General features: G+C 48.3%; 1 protein-coding gene across 1 annotated transcript in view; it reads left to right on the top strand.

Annotated features, from left to right (window-relative positions):
• The first annotated feature begins 3094 nt into the window (after positions 1-3094).
• The window catches only part of LOC116991092 (solute carrier family 43 member 3-like), a 38262-nt gene continuing 18024 nt past the window's right edge, over positions 3095-23332 (top strand). Inside the window, exons 1-4 of the mRNA XM_033049445.1 lie at positions 3095-3251; positions 12670-12843; positions 16152-16271; positions 22947-23139. Of these exons, the coding sequence (XP_032905336.1) occupies positions 3095-3251; positions 12670-12843; positions 16152-16271; positions 22947-23139 (644 nt within the window). The remainder of the gene's footprint in view (positions 3252-12669; positions 12844-16151; positions 16272-22946; positions 23140-23332) is intronic.

The raw sequence follows: 23332 nt of genomic DNA, 5'->3' as shown, positions 1-23332 counted from the left end.
TTGGCTTGATGCTAAAAGGCACTATTTACTGCAAATGGTGGGTTGGCTGCTTTGGCTTGAAGTTAAAAGGCACTACTTACTGCAATTGATGGGTTGGGTGCTTTGGCTTGAAGTTAAAAGGCACTACGTATGGCAAATGGTGGATTGGGTGCTTTGGTTTGAAGTTAAAAGGCACTACTTACTGCAAATGGTAGTTTGGGTGCTTTGGCTTGAAGTTAAAAGGCACTACTTACTGCAAATGGTGGTTTGGGTGCTTTGGCTTGAAGTTAAATGGTACTACTTACTGCAAATGATGGTTTGGGTGCTTTGGCTTGAACTTAAGGCACTACTTACTGAGAATGGTAGTTTGGGTGCTTTGGTTTGAAGTTAAAAGGCACTACTTACTGGAAATGGTGGTTTGGGTGCTTTGGCTTGAAGTTAAGGCACTACTTACTGCAAAGGTTTGGTTGGGTGCTTTGGCTTGATGTTAAAAGGCACTACTTACTGAAAATGGTGGGTTGGCTGCTTTGGCTTGAAGTTAAAAGGCACTGCTTACTGCAAATGGTGGGTTGGGTGCTTTGGCTTGAAGTTAAGAGACACTATTTACTGCAAATGGTGGGTTGGGTACTTTGGCTTGAAGTTAAAAGCACTGCTTACTATAAATGGTGGGTTGAGTGCTTTGGCTTAAAGTTAAAAGGCACTACTTACTGGAAATGGTGGGTTCGGTGCTTTGACTTGAAGTTAAATGGCACTACTTACTGCAAATGGTGGTTTGTGTTCTTTGGCTTGAAGTTAAAAGGCACTACTTACTGCAAATGGTAGTTTGGAGGCTTTGGCTTGAAATTAAAAGGCACTACCTACTGCAAATGGTGATTTGGGTGCTTTGGCTTGAAGTTAAAAGGCACTTTTAAAAACCAAGAAGTGTGGGTGTGGCTCAGTCTCTGCATGATGGGGGAGGGAGAGGTCACGGCTGAGCTGTGAATCAACTGAACACACTGAATGTCTATTGAACTGTGAGTTTGGTGTTTTGTGTGGTTTTATGGTGGTTTCACCCTGCATGAAATTGTATGAAGATGCATTTGAATTTGGTGGCATTGCACCCTGCTTAAAACGGAATGAAACTGCACTTGAATTTGGCGGCCTTGCACCCTGCTTGAAGTGGTATGAAACTGCACTGAATTTGGTGGCCTTGCACCCTGCTGAAAGTGGTATGAAACTGCATTTGAATTTCGTGGCCTTGGATTCAGCTTGAAGTGGTATGAAACTGCAATTGAATTTGGTGGCCTTGCACCCTGCTAGAAGTGGTATGAAACTGCACTTGAATTCGGTGGCCTTGCACCCTGCTTGAAGTGGTTGGAAACTGCACTTGAATTCGATGGCCTTGCACCCTGCTTGAAGTGGTAGGAAACTGCACTTGAATTTAGTGGCCTTGTACCCTGCTCAAAGAGGCAAGAAACTGCACGAATTTGGTGGTCTTGCACCCTGCTTGAAATGGTAGGAAAATGGATTTGAATTTGGTGGCCTTGCATCCTGCTTGAAATGGAATTTCAAGGAATAGCCATGAGTCAACTGCCAGCCCACCAGCCGTGAGTGAGCTGCCAGCAGATCAGGCTTGAGGGACTGAGCTGCCACCCCAAGAACCCATACCAGCGCTCCAGAAAGCGCTGGCCACCAATATTGGAATTGTTGGAGAGTTGGAATATTGCGTCGGGGGACCAGCCCTCCCGTGTGAACATGGGACCCAACGGGTCCCACTTAGTCTAATAGACTTTATATCTCTATGGTAGAATGGAAAGTAATCAAAATGTGCGCTTAAAAAGTGCCTGCGAGTTATGGACCAAACAGATCTGAGCTATATTTTAATATAAAATTACATACATGTAAGCCTACAAGTAACAAACAAAATGTGTGGATCACCTCTGAAAAGTACATACGTAGTTACAATACAACTTGTTTTAGTGACAGATGCTGCCTGATCCGCTGATTTACTCCAGCCTTTTGTGTCTGTCTTCGGTTTAAACCAGCATCTGTAGTTCCTCCCTGTACAAGGTATGTGCCGTTTAAAAAGAAAAATTTAAAAATCATTTAAAAACACATAAACTGTTCCCACGCGAGAGGCATAACTGAAGTCGGGTCGGGGTTACTGAAATGGCGGAGGTTACGCTCCAGTGCGTACTACACGTCAGTCCATTGTATTTCGCAGGAGGGGACCATCTTGTGTGCTATAAGATCTTTGCTCCAATTGATCCTAGAGCGGAGCTCTTGGATCTTCTGATTACTCTAGTGCGGAGCCCCCTTAGCTGCGGGGCCCAATTGGGAGCAATTGGTCCAATCGGCTTAAGGCCGGCCCTGCTCCAGCTCACAATCCCAGGTAACAATCCCTGGTGAATCTCTTTGATGCACACTTTCCCATTTACTGACAATACTTTGTCACAATGCACAGGGATATCCTTGTCGGTCACTGAAATCCTGGCCTCATGACATTTATACCAGTTCTTTTGCCACCCAGGGTGAACTGTGAAAAGGATCGACTCATGGACCATGCGATCGAGACTACTCAACAGGGGGATTCTACATTGGCAGTCGATCAGATGGAGGGAAACAGGAATGACAGGAGGGAGCAGATTGAGGGAGATGCCGGAGAGGCAGGAATGATGTGGGAAAGGGAAGTGGGGAGAAATCTGGCGGATGCTGCTGTGGGACAGGGGAGGGGAGAGATGGAGGGCGAGAAGGGTGAGTGGAGTGGAGGGACAGAGGGAGATACGAGAAATGGGGAAGAGAAGGAGCAAAACTGTAGGATGGGGACGGACAGCGAGAATAAAGCGGGGAGCAGCGGGTGGGAGGGGCAGAAGGGAGAGTGTAGGGAAGTGATGAAGGAAGATAAGAGATGGGAGAGGGGTGAGAAAGAGGGACAGGTAGAAACAGAGGGCGAGTGGAGGGGAGTGATGAAAAGGAGAAGGGGAGAGAAGGCAGCAGGGAAGGGTGGGATGGCAGGAGGGCAGGGAGAGTGGAGGAAAGATACAGAGGAAGGTAAGGAAGGGGGGAGGGAGAGAAGGATGGGACGTGGAGGGATGAGGCTGATGAAAAGAATGGGGAGGTGAGTGAAGGATTTGAAATGGGCACAGTGAAATTCAAGAGAGAATGGTATCCAGAAGGGCGAAGGGAAGAGACGGAACAAAGGAGTGAGGGGGCGGTGGAGATTGAGGGTACATCAGGAGATGGATGTGAACAGCCGCCTGCCGCAGATAATTTCCAGCTCAACGGGCCAGAAGGTATGAAGTTCTCTCACTTTCCCCTCCAGGAACTCACTCTGACACGTAACTTTACATCAATTCCTGCCCTCGTCCAATCCACGACTCACCTTACAAACTCTGAATTAGATTCACGCAGAACGGAAACCGGCACCTCAGCACAACCCGTCCCTGCCGACCACGTTGCACAACCTAACAGAATACCATTGGTCCGTGTTTGGCCCATATCTCTTTAGAACTGTGCATATAACTTTCTCCCTTTCATCTTCCCCTTTCCTATGCTGACTACCCCACCCCGCCACACAGGATCTCACCTTAATCTCCCTCTTCTCTCCGGCCCTACTCTGACCCCAACCCACACCCTTGTCGTGTTTTCACCCATCCTCTTGACCTGCCCCTTTCCAATACGGAATGGTCTGACCTCAACAGGGGCCTCATCTTTGTTCCCCTCCGCCCCCACATCAATGAGTTCCGGGTTCGCCACGATGTAGAGATTTTCTTCTTTCACCTCCAACTCCATGCCTTTTTCAAATGTAAGGAGTCCTCACTGCCCAGTGATCACCCCGTCTCTCGTCTCCACCGGTCCCCACTTCTTTAGAGCTTTTCATTTCAAACAAAGGAGGTGCCATGGCAGTCTGACGTGCTGACGTCTACCGCACTTAAGCCAGACGCCAGCTCTTGGACACCTCCTCCTACTTAACCTTGGATCTTGATCCCACAGATGAGCACCAAACCATAATCTCACAAAACATTCCAATTTTATTATTTCCAACCTTCCACAGCCTCCAACGTTATCATTTCCCAGCCTCCCACGGCCCGGTTTTACCCACTCCACAAAATCCATTAACACAACTGTCCTAACAGACGCATTGTTTCTGCCTGCTCCTGTCCCACTGAAATGATTTCTGCTTGCCTTGACTTCATCCTATCCTCCCTGGTCCAATCTCTCCTGACCTATGTCCAAGATACTACACACGCCCTTCGTCGGTTTTCGGAGCCCTCATTCGCTCATCTTTACTGTGGACGTTCAGTCACTCTACATCTCCATCCTCCACCAGGAAGGTCTTAAAGCCCTCCGTTTCTTCCTCAACCGCAGCATCATCCAATTTTGCTCTACTAACACTCTACTCCACCCAACAGAGCTGATCCTCACCTTTAAGAATTTCTCATTTGACTCCTCCCACTTCCTTCAAATCAAAGGCGTAGCTATGAACACTCGCATGGGTCCCAGCTAGGCCTGCCTCTATATGGGTTACGTTGAACAATTCTTGCTCCAGTCATACACTGGCCATATCACCGAACTCGAACTCCGTTGCATTGATGACTGCATCTTGGATCCTGTATGCATGCAGAACTTTTGGACTTTATAAACTTCACCACCAATTTCTATCCTGCACTCAAATTTACTTGGACCCCTCCCTCCCCTTTCTTGATATCAAGGTCTCCACCCTCGTATATAGACTAATGACAGATGCCTATTACAACCCCACTGACTTTCACAACTATCTCAACTACACTTCTTCCCACCCTGCTTGCTGCAAAGACTCTATCCCCAACTCCCAATTCCTCCATCTATGCCACATTAGGCCCTCATACATGTCCCCAACAGCTCTGCCCTCGCTCTCCCTCCCCCTAGTCGCAACAGGGACAGAGCCCCCCTGGTCCTCACCTTTCACCCCATCAGCTGTCGCATACAACACACAATCCTCCGACATTTTCGCCACCTCCAACGGGGTCCCACATCTAGTCAAATCTTCCATCTACACCCCTTTTCACCTTTCAACGAGCGTTCCCTCCGCAACTCCCTAGTTAATTCATCCCTTCCTACCCAAACAACCCCCTCCCCAGGTAGGATCACTTGCAACCGCAGAAGATGCAACACCTGTCCCAATATCTCCTCCCTCGACTTTGTACAGGAGCCATGACTGTCCTTTCACATTAGGCACTTGCACCTCTTTCAAACTCATGCACTGTGTGCCGAGGCTCAACGGGGAAATGTGACGTCAGGCAGTGCCATAGTGGTGGGAGACTCCATCGTCAGAGGTGCGGATAGGAGTTTCTGCAGCAGTAGGCAAGACTCCAGGATGTTGCATTGCCTTCCTGGTGCCAGGGTCCAGGACGTCTCGGAGTGGCTGCACGGCATCCTGAAGAGTGAGGGGCAGCAGCCGGAGGTTATTGCCACAAATGATATAGGTCGGACGAGGAAGGAGGTTCTGCAAAAAGAATTTACAGAATTGGGTAAAAAAGCAGGACTTGCAGGGTAGTGATCTCAGGATTGCTTCCAGTACCTCGTGCTAGTGAGGGTAAGAATAGGAATATAAGGGAAATTAATGTGTGGCTGAGGAGTTGGTGCAGGTGGCAGGGATTCAGATTTCTGGATATTAGGGATCTCTTCTGGGGCAGGGGTGACCGATATAAAAGGGACGGTTGCACCTAAACTGGAGGGGTACCAACATCCCAGCGAGAAGGTTTACTAATGCTACACGGGAGGGTTTAAACTAGATTGGCAGGGGGGTGGGATCTCGTGCAAGACCGAGGCACGTGAGAGGCTAGAAGTTGGTATAAAGGGTGGTGTGGGAAAGGTTAGTGGACAGAATAAGGTGGAGAGCGAGGATGGAGGGTTGGTTTAAACTGCACGTATTTTAATGCAAGGGGCCTGACGGGTAAGGCAGATGATCTCAGAGCATGGATAGGTACGAGCAACTGGAACTTGTAGCCATGACTGAAACCTGGTTAAAGGAGGACTGGCAGCTCAATGTTCCGGGACAGGAGCGACAGGGGTGAAGGAAAAAGAGGAGGGGGGTTGCATTGTTGGGTAAGGAGGATGTCACGGCAGTGTTCAGTGGTGGCATTACGGATGGTTTGGCGAGTGAGACTGTATGGGTGGAGCTGGGGAACAAGAAAGGGATGGTCACCTTGTTGGGGGTGTACTACAGACCCCCGAATAGTCAACAGGAATTTGAAGAACAAATGTGCGGGGAGATTGCAGACAGCTGCAGATCAAATAAGGTTGTTGCAGGAGGGGATTTTAACTTTCTCAATATAGACTGGGTAAATCATAGCGTGAGGGGTTCACATGGGGTGCAATTACTCAAAAGTGTTCAGGAGAGTTTTCTTATTTACCGAGGAGAAAAACAGTAGAATGGAGGAAATTGGAGCAGTCACTGGAAGTGGCTTGAGAGCAGGCAGTGTTACCGTCGAGGAAGTACTGAAGGTACTGTGGTGTATGAAGGTACACAAATCTCTAGCGCATGATCTGATACATCCAAGGACATTGTGGGAAACTAGAAAGGAAATTGCGGGAGCCCTGGTTGAAATTTACGAGTCGTCCTTAAATACAGGAAAGGTGCCAGAAGACTGGAGGGTGGAAAATGTCGTACCCCATTTCAAGAAGGGCTGCAGGGAAAATGCTGGGAACTATAGGCCGGTGAGCTTAACATCTGTAGTTGGAATGTTACTGAGGAATAGGAGTTGGTAAATTCTGAGGGATAGGATATACAGGTATTTGGATGGGCATGGGCTGATTAGGGATAGTCAGCATGGTTTTGAACGTGGGAGGTCATGTATCACAAATCTGATTGAGTTTTTGAAGACGTGACCAAAAAGGTTGATGAGGCAAAGCTGTCGATGTTGTGCACATGGACTTCAGTAAGGCGTTTGACAAGGTTCCACATGGTTGGCTGCTCTGGAAGGTTAGATCGCATGGGATCCAAGGAGAGATAGCTGAATGGTAGCAAATTGGCTCCATGGAAGGAAGCAGTGGGTGATGGTGGAAGTTTGCTTCTCAGAATGGAGGCCTGTGACTGTTGGTGTGCCTCGGGTTCGGTGCTGGGCCTGTTACTGTTTGTCATCTACATCAATGATTTGGATGAGAACATACTGGGCAAGATTAGCAAGTTTGCTGAAAATACAAAAGTTAGTGGTTTTCCAGATAGTGAAAATGATTGTGAACAATTCCAGCAGGATCTGGATCGATTGGCCAGGTGGGCGGTAGAATGGTTGATGGAATTTAATACAGAGAAGTGTGAGGTGTTGCATTTTGGGACGTCGAACAAGTGTTGTAGAGCAGAGTGATCTAGGAGTATAGGTGCATGGTTCCTTGAAGGCCGAGTCGCAGGTGGTCAAAAAGGCTTTTGGCACTTTGACATTCATCATTCAGAGTGTTGGGAGGTCATGATGCAGTTGTATAAGACATTGGTGAGACCACATTTAGAATATTGTGTTCAGTACTGGGCACCATGTTTTAGGAAAGATATTGTCAATCTTGAAAGGGTTCAGAAACGATTTACGACGATGTTGCCAAGACTAGCGTGTCTAATTGTAGTCTTGTAGGTCTGTGTCCAAGATGGCTGCCATGAAGAGAGAGTGGACGCTGGCACGCTTTGGCTGCCGCTGCTCCCTCTTCACACTGTGTTTTTGATTTTCTGTTTTTGGATTGAATCCTGTTTTTTTTTAATTTGTGTCTCTGTGATGTCTTTATTACTTGTTTTATTCCGATTATATGTTATTCCGATATACTATGTAAGGTGTCCTTGAGATGTTTGAAAGGCGCCCATTAAATAAAATTTATTATTATTATTATTAGAGTGTGTGAGCTATAGGGAGAGGTTGAGTAGGCTGGATCTCTATTCCATGGAGCGCAGGAGGATCAGGAGAGATCTTAGAGAGGTATACAAAATCATGAGAGGGATAGATCGGGTAGATGCACAGAATCCTTTGCCTAGAGTAGTGAAAATGAAGACCAGAGTACATCGGTTCAAGGTGAGGGAAAACATAGAAACATAGAAAATAGGTGCAGGAGTAGGCTATTTGGCCCTTCAAGCCTGCACCGCCATTTAATATGATCATGGCTGATCATCCAACTCAGTATCCTGTACCTGCCTTCTCTCCATACCTGATCCCTTTAGCCACAAGGGCCACACCTAACTCCCGCTTAAATATAGCCAATGAACTGGCCTCAACTACCTTCTGTGGCAGAGAATTTCACAGATTCACCACTCTCTGTGTGAAAAATGATTTTCTCATCTCGGTCCTAAATGACTTCCCCCTTATCCTTAAACTGTGACCCCTTGTTCAGGACTTCCCCAACATCGGGAATAATCTTCCTGCATCTACCCTGTCCAACCCCTTAAGAATTTTGTAACTTTCTAGATCCCCCCTCAATCTTCTAAATTCTAGCGAGTACAAGCCGAGTCTATCCAGTCTTTCTTCATATGAAAGTCCTGACATCCCAGGAATCAGTCTGGTGAACCTTCTCTGTACTCCCTCTATGGCAAGAATGTCTTTCCTCAGATTAGGAGACCAAAACTGTACGCAATACTCCAGGTGTGGTCTCACCAAGACCCTGTACAACTGCAGTAGAACCTCCCTGCTCCTATATTCAATGACTGTCAATGTTTACGCCGGGGATATATCAGGTATAGAATCGGGTAGATGGCATTTACTCCACGGTAGTCTGAGGTGATGCACGTTGAGAACTCAAACGTATGGGGTAAATCAACAATTATTGCATGACTATTAACAGCATTGATGTTTCGGGATATTTGGGTCTTGGTTCATAAATCCCTGAAAGTGGCAACATAAGTTAATAGGGGTAAAGACAGCAGAAGGAATGTTTACATTCATAGGTCTGGGAATTCGGTTTAAGAGTCAGGAAGTCACGTTGGGGCTTTATAAGGCTTTGATCAGACCACATATGGAGTGTTGCAAGCAGTTTCTGTAGCCCCATTACAGGAATAGTGAAGCACAGGTTTACCAGGATGATGTCTGGATTGGAGGGCGCTATAACGTATAAGATCTTGGAAAATCTTGGATTTCTTTTTACTGTAGCACTGAAGGATGTGGGGATGATAGAAGTATAGAAAATGATGACAACCAAAAATCCGTGCAGATAACATTCACGAAGATGTTAGCAGGGCTCCAGTGAATAAGGTCACAAGGTCATGTGATATGAGTAGAATTAGGCTATTCGGCCCAGCAGGTCTACTCAGCCATTCAATCATGGCTGATCTATCTCTCCCCTTTAACCCCATTTTCCTGCCATCTCCCCATAACCTCTGATATCTGTACTAATCAAGAATCTATCTACAGTATCTCTGCCTTAAAAATATCCACTGACTTGGCCTCCACAACCTTCTTTGGCAAAAAAATCCACAGATTCACCACCCTCTGACTAAAGCATTTCCACCTCAAAGAATGTCCTTTAATTCTGAGGCTATGACCTCTGGCCCTAGAATCTCCCACTAGTGGAAACATCCTCTCCACATCCACTCCATCCAAGCCTTTCAATATTCTGTATGTTTTAATGAGGTCCCCCTCGTTGTTCTAAACTCCAGCGAGTACAGGCCCAGTGCTGACAAACGCTCATCATTGGTTAACCTGCTCATTCCTGGGTTCATTCTTGTAAACCTTCCCTTGACCCTCTCCTGAGCCAGCACATCCTTTCTCAGATACGGTGCCCACAATTGCTTACAATATTCCAAATGCGGCCTGATCAGCGCCTTATAGAGCCTCATCATTACATCCCTTGAACCACAGGGACAGCTTGGGAAAGATATGACTTTATTCCTTGTAGAGCAGAGGGTTGAATGTTGATGTTATTGGTGCATGAAATCACTTGTGCAATTGGTGGGTATAGGAATCAAGGACCTGAGCATGAAGGTCTAAAGTAAGAGAGGAACGATTTAATAGGAAGCTGAGGGGCAAAGCTTTTCCTCAGAGGCTGATGGATATATGGAACGAGCTGCTAGAGCAACTAGTTGCGACAAGTATAACAGTTTCATTTAAAAGAAACTTGTAAAGTGTAATGTTGAGGAAGGAACTGCAGATGATGGTTAAATGTGAAGATAACACATAAAGCTGGAGTAACTCAATAGGACAGTCAACATCTCATTATAGAAGGAATGGGTGGCATTTCAGGTCGAGACCCTTCTTCAGACTGAATGTCACGGGAAAGGGAAACAAGAGATATAGACAATGATGTAGATAGATATAGAACAATGAATTAAAGAAATGCAAAAAAGATGCTGTTAGAAACATAGAAAATAGGTGCAGGAGGAGGCCATTCGGCCCTTCGAGCCAGCACCGCCATTCATTGTGATCATGGCTGATCGTCCCCTATCAATAACCCATGCCTGCCTTCTCCCCATATTATTTGACTCCATGAGCCCCCAGAGCTCTATCTAACTCTCTCTTAAATCCATACAGTGACTTGGCCTCCACTGCCCTCTGTGGCAGGGAATTCCATAAATTCACAACTCTTTGGGTGAAAAAGCTTTTTCTCACCTCAGTCTTAAATGATCTCCCCTTTATTCTAACACTGTGGCCCCTGGTTCTGGACTCGCCCAACATTGGGAACATTTTTCCTGCATCCAGCTTGTACAGTCCTTTTATAATTTTATATTTCTATAAGAACCCCCTCATCCTTCTAATCTCCGGTGAATACAAGCCTAGTCTTTTCAATATTTCCTCATATGACAGTCCCGCCATCCCAGGGATCAATCTCGTGAACATATTAGGAGACCAAAACTGAACACAATACTCCAGATGTGGTCTCACCAGAGCCCTATACAACTGCAGAAGAACCTCTTTACTCCAATACTAAAATTCTCTTGTTATGAAGGCCAACATTCCATTAGCTTTCTTCACTGCCTGTTGTACCTGCACGCCAACTTTTAGTGACCGGTGTACAAGGACGCCCAGGTCTCGCTGCACCTCTACCTTACCTAACCTAACCCCATTGAGATAATAATCTGCCCCCTTGTTTTTGCCGCCAAAGTGAATAACCTCACATTTATCTATATTATACTGCATCTGCCATGCATCTGCCCACTCACTCAACCTGTCCAGGTCACCCTGCAACCTCCTAACATCCTCTTCACAGCTCATACTGCCACCCAGCTTTGTGTCATCTGCAAACTTGCTAGTGTTGCTCCCAATTCCCTCTTCGAAATCATTAATATATATGGTAAACAGTTGCGGCCCCAACCCCGAGCCTTGCGGCACTCCACTCGCCACTGCCTGCCATTCTGAAAAGGACCCGTTCACTCCTACTCTTTGCTTCCGGTCTGCCAACCAATTTTCTATCCATATCAACACCCTTTACTCAATACCATGTGCTCTAATTTTAGTCACCAGTCTCCCGTGCGGGACCTTATCAAAGCCTTTCTGAAAGTCTAGATACACTACATCCACTGGCACCCCTTCACCCATTTTACTTGTCACATCCTCAAAAAATTGCAGAAGATTAGTCAAGCATGATTTCCCTTTCATAAATCCATGTTGACTTGGACTAATCCTTTTACTGCTATCCAAATGCCCCATTATTACCTCTATATTAATTGACTCCAGCATCTTTCCCACCACCGAAGTCAGGCTAACTGGTTTGTAATTCCACGTTTTCTCTCTCGCTCCTGTCTTGAAAAGTGGGATAACATTAGCTATCCTCCAATCCACAGGAACTGATCCTGAATCCATTGAACATTGGAAAATGATCACTAATGCATCCACTATTTCTAGAGCCACCTCCCTGAGGACCCTGGGATGCAGACCATCAGGCCCAGGGGATTTATCATCCTTCAGTCCCATTAGCCTACACAATACTATTTCTCGCCTAATGAAAATTCCTCCAATTAGCGCGTGGCCTCACTCTGACAATGGAGGAGGCCTGGGACATAAAGGTCAGTGGGAATAGGAAGGATAATTAAAATGTTTAGCAAATGGCAGATTAGATAGGTCCATGCGGACTGAGCGAAGGTGTTTAGCGAAACGATGGCTCGGTCTATGTTTGACCTCACCGATGTATAGGAGTCCACACCTTGAACTTTGGATACAGTGACATACAGTCCAACATACGAGGCCCAACTCGCCCACACCGGCCAACAATATCCCAGCTACACTAGTCCCACTTGTCTGTGCTTGGTCCATATCACTCCAAACTTGTCCTATCCATGTACCTATCAGACTGTTTCTTAAACGATGGGATAGCCCCAGCCTCAACTACCTCCTCTGACAGCTTGATCCATGCATCCACCACCCTTTGTGTGAAAATGTTACCCCTCGGATTGCAATTAAATCTATGTTTCTTCGTAATCCGCGATGGTCATCCTTGGCGGCGTCTGCAAACTTACACACTGATCCATTACTCTGAAGAATGGTCCCGATCTGAAACCTTGCCAAAGCATGTTCTCCAGTGATGTCTCCCGACTCCTTGTGTTACTCCAGCTATTTGTGTCTCTTCGCGTTCTAACCAGTATCTAAAGTTCCTTCTTTCTACTCAAACGAACGCATCTAAATTTACGTCAAAGTCATTTTGATTTCGCTGTGAAATGAGAATATGCGCGATGCAGCCAAGGGTAGTTCGTGTGAAAGGCCCGAGCCGTGAGCTCTTCACCGCGATTGTCTTCTGTTTTCACGTGGGCTGTTCTCTGTCCCGCTGCAGGTCCACATATCAACGGGAACGTGGAGGAAGTCCCCTCTTTCCGGAGCTGCCTTATCTCTCGCACATTCCTCGCCAGCCTGCTCTGGACCTCGATCCTTCAGCTGCGATCGTCCATTTTCATCGGCACTCTGAACCCTCTGCTCAACCTCATGACGAACGCTGATCCCGAACAAGGTGAAGGGGGGGGGGGGGGAACAGATCCCCACCGCCCACCACCACCTTCGCTCACACCCCCTCCATCTCTTCCTTCGTCTTTCTCTCTATCCCATCCACCCTCTCCCCCTCTCTCTTCCTCCCTCTCGCCATCCCTCACTCCCGCTCTCCCTCCATCCAAGTCTTCCGCTCTCCCCTCTCCCTCGCAATCTTCCTCTTCCCCCTCTCCTTCGTTCTACATCTACCTCTCCCTCTCTCTCTTTCTCCCACTTCCCCTCCTTCCCTCACCTCATTCCTCCCCCTCTCTTTGTCGCTCTCTTTCTCTCTCCCTCTTTCTCTCACTCTTTCTGACTCTCCCTCCCCCGCTATTCCACTCCCTCCCACTCTCTGTCCCTCGCCCTCTCTCTTCCTCCCTCTCTCCCTCCCTCCCTCCCTCACTCACTCCCGCTCTCCCTCCATCCAAGTCTTCCTCTCACCCCTCTCCATCTTCCACTCTTCCTCCCCATCCTCCGTCTCCCTCTATTCCTCTCTCCCTCTCTCTCACCCCTCCTCTCCCCCTCTCTCAATCTCTCTCTCCCTCTCTCTCTCCCATCTCTCTCCTCCCCTATCCCTCTTCCTCTCTCTCTCCTTCTCCCTCCCCTCCCTCTCCTTCTCTTCCTCCCACTCTCTCTCCTCCGCACTCCCTCTCCATTCCGTCTCTCTGTCTGTCTCCCTCTGTCTTTCTCCCTGTCTGAGCCTCTCTCTCTCTCTCTCTCTCTCTCTCTCTCTCTCTCTCTCTCTCTCTCTCTCTCTCTCTCTCTCTCTTCTCTCTCTCTCTCTCTCTCGTCTCTCTCCACTCTCCTCTCCCCTCGCTCTCTGTCCAGTCTGCTCTCCCCTCTCTCCGTCTGACATCTCCTCTCCTCTCTCAGCGTGTCTCCTCTCTCTCCCTCTCCGCGACCACCTCACCTTTCTCGTCTCTCCCTCAATTTTTCCCACTTCCTCCCCATCTTCTCTCCCCCTACCTCCCTCTTTTACGTCTCTTTTTTCCCCCCTCTCTTTCCCCCATAACCCGCCCCCCCCCCCCTTCTCCCTCTCCCCTTCCCCTCTCTCCTGCGCTCACTCTAATCCCTCCCTTCCTCACTGCTGTCTCTCTCTCTCTCCACTCCCTATCTCTTCTTCTCTCATCTGCTCTCTGCTCTCCCTCTCCCGCCCACTCCAATATCACCACCTATATCTCGCAGATAAAATGTAACGGTTATCCACTTGGGTAGCAAAAACAAGGAAGGCAGATTAACTATCTAAGTGGCGTCAAGTTGGGAAAAGGGGAAGTACAACGGATTCTGAGGGATCCTTGTTCATCAGTCTATGAAAGTAAGCATGCAGGTACAGCAGGTAGTGAAGAAAGCGAATGGCATGGTGGTCTTTATAACAAGAGGAATCGAAAATAGGAGCAAAGAGGTCCTTCTGCAGTTGTACAGAGCCCTAGTGAAACCACACCTGGAGTATTGTGTGCAGTTTTGGTCCCCTAATTTGAGGAAGAACATTCTTGCTATTGAGGGAGTGCAGCGTAGGTTTACAAGGTTAATTCCCGGGATGGCGGGACGGTCTTATGCTGAGAGAATGGAGCAGCTGGGCTTGTACACTCTGGAGTTTAGAAGGATGAGAGGGTATCTCATGGAAACGTATAAGATTGTTAAGGGTTTGGACACGCTAGAGGCAGGAAACATGATCCCGATGTTGGGGGAGTCCAGAACCAGGGGCCACAGTTTAAGGATAAGCAGTAAGCCATTTAGAACGGAGACGAGGAAACCCTTTTTCTCACAGGGAGTGGTGAGTCTGTGGAATTCTCTGCCTCAGAGGGCGGTGGAGGCAGGTTCTCTTGATGCTTTCAAGAGAGAGCTAGACAGGGCTCTTAAAAATAGCGGTCAAGGAATATGGGGAGAAGGCAGGAACGGGTACTGATTGGGGATGTCTATTGCTTTCTCCATCTCCCTCCCACCCAGCTCTCTCTCTCTCGCTCGCCCTCTTCCTCTCTTTTTCTCCCTCAATCTCTCCATCGCAGTCTCTCCCTCTCTCCCTTTCTCTCTCAATCTCCCTTTCACCCTCTTCCTGTCTCTCTTTCCCTCCCCCCCTCTTTCTCCTCTCTCCCTCTCTCTTCCCCCTCTCAACCTCTCTCCCTCTCCCCTCTCTCCCCCTCTCTCCCCTCTCTCCCCCTCTCTCCCATCTCGTCCCCCTCTCTCCCCCTCTCTCCCCCTCTCTCCCCCTCTCTCCCCCTCTCTCCTCCCCCTCTCTCCCCCTCTCTCCCCCTCTCTCTCTCGCTCTCGCCCCCTCTCTCCCCCTCTCTCTCCCCCTCTCTCCCCCTCTCTCCCTCTCTCTCTCTCTCTCTCCCACTCTCTCCCCCTCTCTCTCTCTCCCTCTCTCCCTCTCTCCCTCTCTCCCTCTCTCGCCACATTGCACATAAAGTGCAAGTGAAATGAATTTGTCAACAGCGGTACAATGATAAAGAACACACAAACACAATTAAAATTTAACAAACATCCACCACAGCATTCATCACTGTGGTGGAAGGCACATAAATTGGCCAGTCCACCTCCATTTCCCCCCGTGGTCGGGACCTCAACCCTCCGCGACCGTCGCTGGGGGCGTCCAGATGATAAAGGACAAGGTAAAAGTCAAGGTAAGTCCAGGATCGGCTCTTCCCCACCGGAGACCGCGGCACAGGCCGGCGGTCGAATGTTTAAAATTCGCGCCGCAGCCAGAAGCACCGCAGACTGCAGGGCCGGCGGTCGAAGCTCCCCTCCAGGGGTGGTGGCGGGCCGGCATTCGGCGCATCTTCTTCCCCCCCCCCCCCCCCCCCCCGGGTCCCCCACGAGGGATCCTGGGCTGCAGACGCTGGAGCTCTGCAGACCGCGGCTTCAGGCTGCCGGCTGCCGCGGGCCAGCGAAACGGAGCGCTCCCCTCCAGCGAGGGCTCGCCCGCTCCACGCCGAGTCCGCACTGCGCCCGCCGCTGAAGCCCCGGGCGCGTCTCCGGGAAAGGCCGCGCCGATCCTTGTTGTTAGGCCACGGGGGAGGCGACCTGGAAAAAGTCGCCTCTCCGTGGAGGAGGCGACCGAAGCGGTTTCCCCCTTACCCCCCCACCCCCCCCCCACAAAACACACAAAACACACCGAGACACATCAAAAACATACTGTAAAACATACTAAAAAAAGTAGAAAAAAACGGACACGCTGCTGACAGGGCGCCGGCTTGCAGCGCCCCAACCGACCAAAAAACATCTACCCCTCCTCTCTCCCTCTCCATCCCTCCAGCCCGCGGCAACATGTCTCACTAATTCTAACGTAATTTTCAGTCAGCAGGTTTACAAACGCCTTTGCGTTCACGCAACTGTTTGCTGTTCTGTGCGCTCCTTGGAACGGACTAATACTGGACAGGCACAAATTGATGGGACGGGGTTTGAATGCAGCCTCAGGTAATACTGGAGTGGGCAGCGGGATCACACTTGGGATCACGGTGCGGTTCACTTACTTGGGAATAAATCGAATAGTACTGCCCAGAAACAGACCCTTCCGATCAACTCGTCGCTGCCGACCAAGATTTAGGTTAATATTACCTGCACGTGTCTGGCCTAATGCCCTCTAAATATTTATTCTCCATGCCGAAGTGTATTTTAAATGTTGTTATTTGCCTAGCTTAGCTTCATCCTCTGACATCCGGTTCCAGATACCCACTATGTGAAAAGGTTGCTCCTCGGATTCACCACAAACCTATACTCTCTATATCTCTATATCTTGGAAATAAAGGCCTCGCCTGCCCAATCCTTCCATGTAGCGCATGCCATTGAGCTCTGGAAACATTGATAGGAATCTTCTCTCCACACATTCCATCGTGCTAGCATTATTCCTGTAGCACGGTGACGCAAACTGAGCACATTCTTCCAGCTGCGACCTCGCTAACGTCTTGTTCAACTGTAACATAACGCCCCAACGTCTGCACTCACTTCGCTGACCTCTGAAGGTTCGCGTGACAGAAATATATTTTTGTCGTCTTATCGACGTTCAAACTCACTCTGGCCGTCTGGTGTGTTGATAGAATGTCCATTTCTCTCTGCCTGTGTTGCTCACGGTGTCTGATGATTTTGATGAAAGAGGACTATTCCAGCTGGAGGTCGATGGGCAGCGGCGTTCCTTGGTGATATGTGCGGGTGCCTCTGTTGTTTGAGATATACATAAATGACTTGGACTAAAACTTGCAGATGACACCAAAGTTGCTAGGGCCGCAAACTGCGAGGAAGGCTGTGAATGTATGACAAGGGGCTGCACATCTGCTACACTATCGGCGGAGAAATGACAGATGGAGTATAATCCCAGTAACGGTGAGGCGCTGTCATTTATAGGTTGAATGTGAGGAAAATGTTGGCAAGACCTTTACCTGCATTGTATGGGAATTAACCAGATGCTAGTTGACACCGAAGATAGACAAAAAAAATGACGAAGAGACTCCGAGTGTCAGGCAGCATCTCTGGAGAAATGGAATAGGTGACGCATTCGGGCGAGAAACTTCACTGCATTTTCTCCAGATGAATATTGGGGTCCAAGTCCACAGCTATATGTGGTAACGTGAAAGTGGGAAAGAAGGCGTATAAGCGTATGTCATGGTATTAATTCAGTTTGACTGTGTATACAGCACGCACATTATGGGCCGAAGGGTCAGTTCTTCCGCTGTGATTTATTTTTGTTTTATGTTCTATGTTGACTCCTGTTCTCAAACTCTGATATATTCACACATGCTTGGTCATTCTTTCACCGTCGCCCCCCCCCCCCCCCCCCCCCCCCGTCTATCGCTCTTCCACACCTTGTCTTGTCACTCCCTAACGGACTCTCACTCACACCCTCTCTCTTTCACATTCCCTTACTCACACGCGCCCCTACCGGCTCCCACAGCCCCACGTTCACACTCTCTGTCGTGTCCGGCTCCCACACCCTCCCATGTTCTCCCACCGTTTACTGTCCAGCACACGGTGGCGCAGTTGGTTGAGCCGTTACCTCACAGCGTCAGATACTCGAGTTCGATCCTATCCTCGAGTCATTGTGGAGTTTGTGACGACGTGGGTTTGCTCCGGATGCTCAGATTTTATCCAACATCACAAAGACGTGAGTTTGTTGATTAAATTACCTCTGTAAATATCCCTAGTAGGTAGGGAGCGGGTTAGAAAGGGGGGGTGACATGGAAGTGGCGAAGACAGTGGAATATGGAATAGACAGATGATCGGTTGCCCTCGTGGACTTCGTGGGCCAAACTCATCTAAACACTGCCCTAAACTCACTCATATTCTCACACTCACTGTGCGCTTCATTATCTGGAATACGGGAAAGCTGAACTGAGTAGAGTGTTTCATTATTATATATCAGGCCCGTACGAAGCTTTCCAAAAAGGGGGGTGGCATGACAGGATTACAAAAATTTTAATGTGAAATAGTGTGCGCGCTGCGCACATCATGAGCGCGAAGCGTGAAGACCCTCGATGCCAGGGTCCAGGGCCCGCTTAAGGGCCCTGGAAGCTCTTAGATGCTCTCTGATGCATTCTGAGCCTTATTTTGGAGCATTTCTGATCCAAATTTATGACCAATATTTCAGAAATTAACAGGAATCTGAGAGGTAGCTTTTTCACACAAAGGGTGCTGGGTGTATATAACGAGCTGCCAGATGAGATAGTTAAGGCTGGGACTATCCTAATGTTTAAGAGACATTTGGACACGTACATGGATAGGACAGATTTTGATGGATATGGCCCAAACCCGTGTGAGTGGGACTAGTTTAGATGGGGCATGTCGGTCGGTGTGGGCAAGTTGGGCTGAAGGGCCTGTTTTCCACACTGCATCATTCTATGACTAAAAGGTTAAGAAGAAAAATGAATGTAGATAAGTAAAGCAGATTTGAAAGAAGAGTCAAATGTAAAGGCAGAGAGAGGTTTATGGGTGGAAAGGAACATAGGAAAGGAGGGGGGAGAGTGGGCTTGGGCAGATGGGTGAAGGGAAAATAGACACAAAGTGCTGCAGTAACTAAGTGGGTCAGGCAGCATCTCTGGAGAACATGGATAGGTGACGTTTCACAGAGTGCTGGAGTAACTCAGTGAGTCAGGCAGCATCGCTGGAGAAGATGGATAGATGACTTGTCACAGAGTGCTGGAGTAACTCAGTGAGTCAGGCAGCATCGCTGGAGGTTATATTTCGGGTCAAGACCGTTCTTCAGTAATATTCATGATGTGGCATGCATAGACATTCATGAATGTTACCCAAACCATCGTGAGCTACTTTTTTACGGTGCTTGTCCTCTCCTATAATGTCTCTGCTGCCTTGGGTGATGCAGGACAGGACACAAGCTTTGGGACACGGTGTGAAGCTGTTGCAGTCTGTCCCAGCCTGGTAAAAACCTGGATTGAGTGGATGTGGAGAGGATGTTTCCACTAGTGGGAGAGTCTAGGACCAGTGGCCACAGCCTCAGAGTTGAAAGACATTCATTTGGGAAGGCGATGAGCAGGAATTTTTTAAGTCCTTGAGGGTGGTGAACTGTGGAATTCATTGCCACAGACAGCTGTGGAGGTCAAGTCAATGGACATTTTTCAGGAGGAGATTGATAGATTCTTGATTGATACGGGTGTCGGAGGCAGGAGAATGTGTTTGAGAGGGAAAGATAGATAGAGCCATGGAGTGATATAGGGTGGAAACAGACCCTTCGGCCCAGCATGTCCCATCTGCACTAGTCTCACCTGCCCACGTTTGATCCATATCCCTCCGAACCAGTCCTTTCCCTGTACCTGTCTAACTGTTTCTTAAATGTTGCGATAGTTGTCGCCTCAACTACCTCCTCTGGCAGCTTGTTCCATACACCTACCACTCTTTGTGTGAAAAACATACCCCTCAGATTCCTATTAAATCTTTTGCCGTTCACCTTAAACTTATGTTCTCTGCTCCTCGATTAACCTACTGGGCAAAAGACTCAACCATATCTATTCAAATCATGATTCTATTAGATCATCCCTCATCCTCCTGTGCTCCATGAAATAGAGACCCAGTCTACTCAACCTCTCCCTATAGCTCTGGCCCTCTAGTCCTGGCAACATCCTCGTAAATCTTCTCTGTACCCTTTCCAGATGACCTCTTTCCTATAACATGGTGCGCAGAACTGAATACAATACTCTGAATGCGGCCTCACCACCTTCTTCTGCAACTGCAACATGACCTCCCAACCTCCATACTCAGCCTGACCCGCTGAGTTACTCCAGCACTCTGTAAAACGTCACAGAACAGGGCAAGATTAGCTGGTTTGCTGATACAGAAGTGAGTGGTTTTGCAGATAGTGAAGATGGTTGTGAAAGATTGCAGCAGGATCTGGATCAATTAGCCAGGTGGGCAGAGTGATGGTTGCATGGTTCCTTGAAGTTCGTGTCGCAGGTATATCAGGTGGTCAAAAAGTATTTTGGCACTTTGGCCTTCATCAGTCAGAGTATTGAGTATAGAAGTTGTGAGGTCATGTTGCAGTTGTATAAGATGTTTGTGAGACCGCATTTAGAATATTGTGTTCAGTTCAGGGCACCATGTTATAGGAAAGATGTCAAATTGAAAAGAGTTCAGAGATCCCCATCCTGGATCAGTCCAATCAGGGTTGTGTCGTCTGCAAACTTGAGAAGCTTGACAGAGGTGCAGTCATTGGTGTGGCAAGAGTAGAGGAGAGGGGAGAGTACGCATCTTGCGGTGCCCCTATGCTGAGCATTTGCGGGTCCGAGATATGCTTTCCCATCTCACATGCTGCTTCCTGTCTGTCAGGAAGCTGGTGATCCACGGACAGAGGGGTTCAGCATAGTCAACTCAGAAAGTTTGGAGTGTACTAGCTCTGGCACAATGGTGTTGAATGCAGAGCTAAAATCAACAGGGGGTACCAGGGTTACGTTTCTGATTTTCAAACCTGCAGTAAAACTCATTCAGGTAGTTCGTCAGCTGACGATTGTCCAAAGAGCGGGGGGCTTTCCTCTTATAGCTGGTGATTTCTTGCACGCCCTTCCAAACTGAAGAAGAGTCACTAGCTGAGAACTTGGGCCCTGGTTGGGGGGGGAGGCAAGCGGAGCTGGCCCCGCCACAGCGGCGTCTGGTGTTGGGGTTACAGCCGCTGGGTTCAGATTCAGCCACTCCCGCCCGGCGACGGGAGGACGGTCTCCTGGTCGCCAGGCAAGCCGTTGGTGAGGCTCCGACGCTGGATGGGGCGGGCAGACACCGCACCCCCCCCCCCCGGGCCCAGAGAAATGGGCACTCCCTCATTCCGCGGGCCAGATTTTATTTCCGAATTTATTTATTTATTTTTTCCCCTCTGAATTTTTTCTTACTCTGGGGGATAAAAGGGGTGCGACATGGACATTCTTACTGATATTAATGCAAAAACACAGAAATAAATAAACAAAAGTAGGAACCCGAAGGACAAATTCTTGGCACAGAGAGTTTGGGTCTATGCAACAAGCTACATAGGAGGTGGTTGAGACGTACGTCAGAAATATTTAAAGCATAAAAACATAGAAACATAAAAACATGGAAAATAGATGCAGGAGGAAGCCAGCACCGCCATTCATTATGATCATGGCTGATCGTCCCCTATCAATAACCCGTGCCTGCCTTCTCCCCATATCCCTTGACTCCACTAGCCCCTAGAGCTCTATCTAACTCTCTCTTAATCCATCCAGTGACTTGGCCTCCACTGCCCACCATATAACCATATAACAATTACAGCACGGAAACAGGCCATCTCGGCTCTACAAGTCCGTGCCGAACACTTATTTTCCCCTAGTCCCATCTACCTGCACTCTCCATTCCTTTCCCATCCATATACCTATCCAATGTATTTTTAAATGATAAAATCGAACCTGCCTCCACCACTTCCACTGGAAGCTCATTACACACAGCTACCACTCTCTGAGTAAAGAAGTTCCGCCTCATGTTACCCCTAAACTTCTGTCCCTTAATTCTGAAGTCATGTCCTCTTGTTTGAATCTTCCCTACTCTCAATAGGAAAAGCTTATTCACATCAACTCTGTCTATCCCTCTCATCATTTTAAAGACCTCTATCAAGTCCCCCTTTAACCTTCTGCGCTCCCAAGAATAAAGACCCAACTTATTCAACCTTTCTTTGTAACTTAGTTGCTGAAACCTACGCAACATTCTAGTAAATCTCCTCTGTACTCTCTCTATTTTGTTGACATCCTTCCTATAATTGGGCGACCAAAATTGTACACCATACTCCAGAATTGGTTTCACCAATGCCTCTGTGGCAGGGAATTCCATAAATTCACAACTCTCTGATTCAAAGACTGTGGCCCCTGGTTCTGGACTCGCCCAACATTGGGAACATTTTTTCTGCATCTAGCTTGTCCAGTACTTTTATAATTTTATAAGTTTCGATAAGATCCCCCTCATCCTTCTAAATTCCAGTGAATACAAGCCTAGTCTTTTCAATCTTTCCTCATATGACAGTCCCGCCAACCTGGGCAGGTTGAGTGAGTGGGCAGATGCGTGGCAGATGCAGTATAAAATAGATAAATGTAAGGTTATCCACTTTGGCTGCAAAACCAAGGGGGCAGATTATAATCTTCCCAATGTTGGGAAAGTCCAGAACCAGGGGCCACAGTCTTAGAATAAAGGAGAGGCCATTTAAGACTGAGGTGAGACAAAACGTTTTCACCCAGAGAGTTGTGAATTTGTGGAATTCCCTGCCAGAGGGCAATGAAGGCCAAATCACTGGATGGATATAAGAGAGAGTTAGATAGAGCTCTAGGGGCTAGTTGGAACAAGGGATATGGGGAGAAGGCAGGTACGGGTTATTAATTGGGGACGATCAGCCATGATCACAATGAATGGCGGTGCTGGCTCGAAGGGCCGAATGGCTTCCTCCTGCACCAGTTATCTATGTCTATGTCTATGCCTGGCGGTCGTAGTGAATTAGTGTCCAGTTCCAGTGCTTAATTTTAAACTTTGTTTCTAATCCCCTCTCCACCCCCTCCTCCACTCTCCACTCCCGAATACTCCCATCCCCCACCCCCCTCCCCTCACTCTACCCCCACGATCACCATCCTCTCATGCTTCTTTCCTCTGTGCTCCACTCAGGCTCGGTAGCTTCACAGAGACTGGCCGACATGCAGGCGATGGTCCTCTCTCTCGCCCTCACCGTCATCCTCTCGGCCTTGTTCTCTCTCGCCGCCGCCATCCCGGTGCCGGAGGTTCAATACCTGACGTTCGTTCTGTTCATGATGATGCGATCCTTCCTGTACGGGGGGCTCGCCGCGTTCATCACCATTACGTAAGTTGCGTCCTCCTGGATTAGAATCAAGGGTTAAGAGTGTTTAATTCTCATGTGTATCCGAACAGAAAACAAAACAAATCTACCTTGCAAGAGCCCAGATAGAATGATAGAATGTAGAAACAGGCCCTTCGGCCCACACCGGCCAATATGCCCCAGCTACATTGGTCCTACCAGCCCGCGTTTGATCCAT

This window comes from Amblyraja radiata, chromosome 32, assembly GCF_010909765.2.
Source record: "Amblyraja radiata isolate CabotCenter1 chromosome 32, sAmbRad1.1.pri, whole genome shotgun sequence".
Lineage (NCBI taxonomy): Eukaryota > Metazoa > Chordata > Chondrichthyes > Rajiformes > Rajidae > Amblyraja > Amblyraja radiata.
The sequence above is the reverse complement of the archived record's forward strand: the minus strand, read 5'-3'. Positions and strand labels throughout refer to the sequence as shown.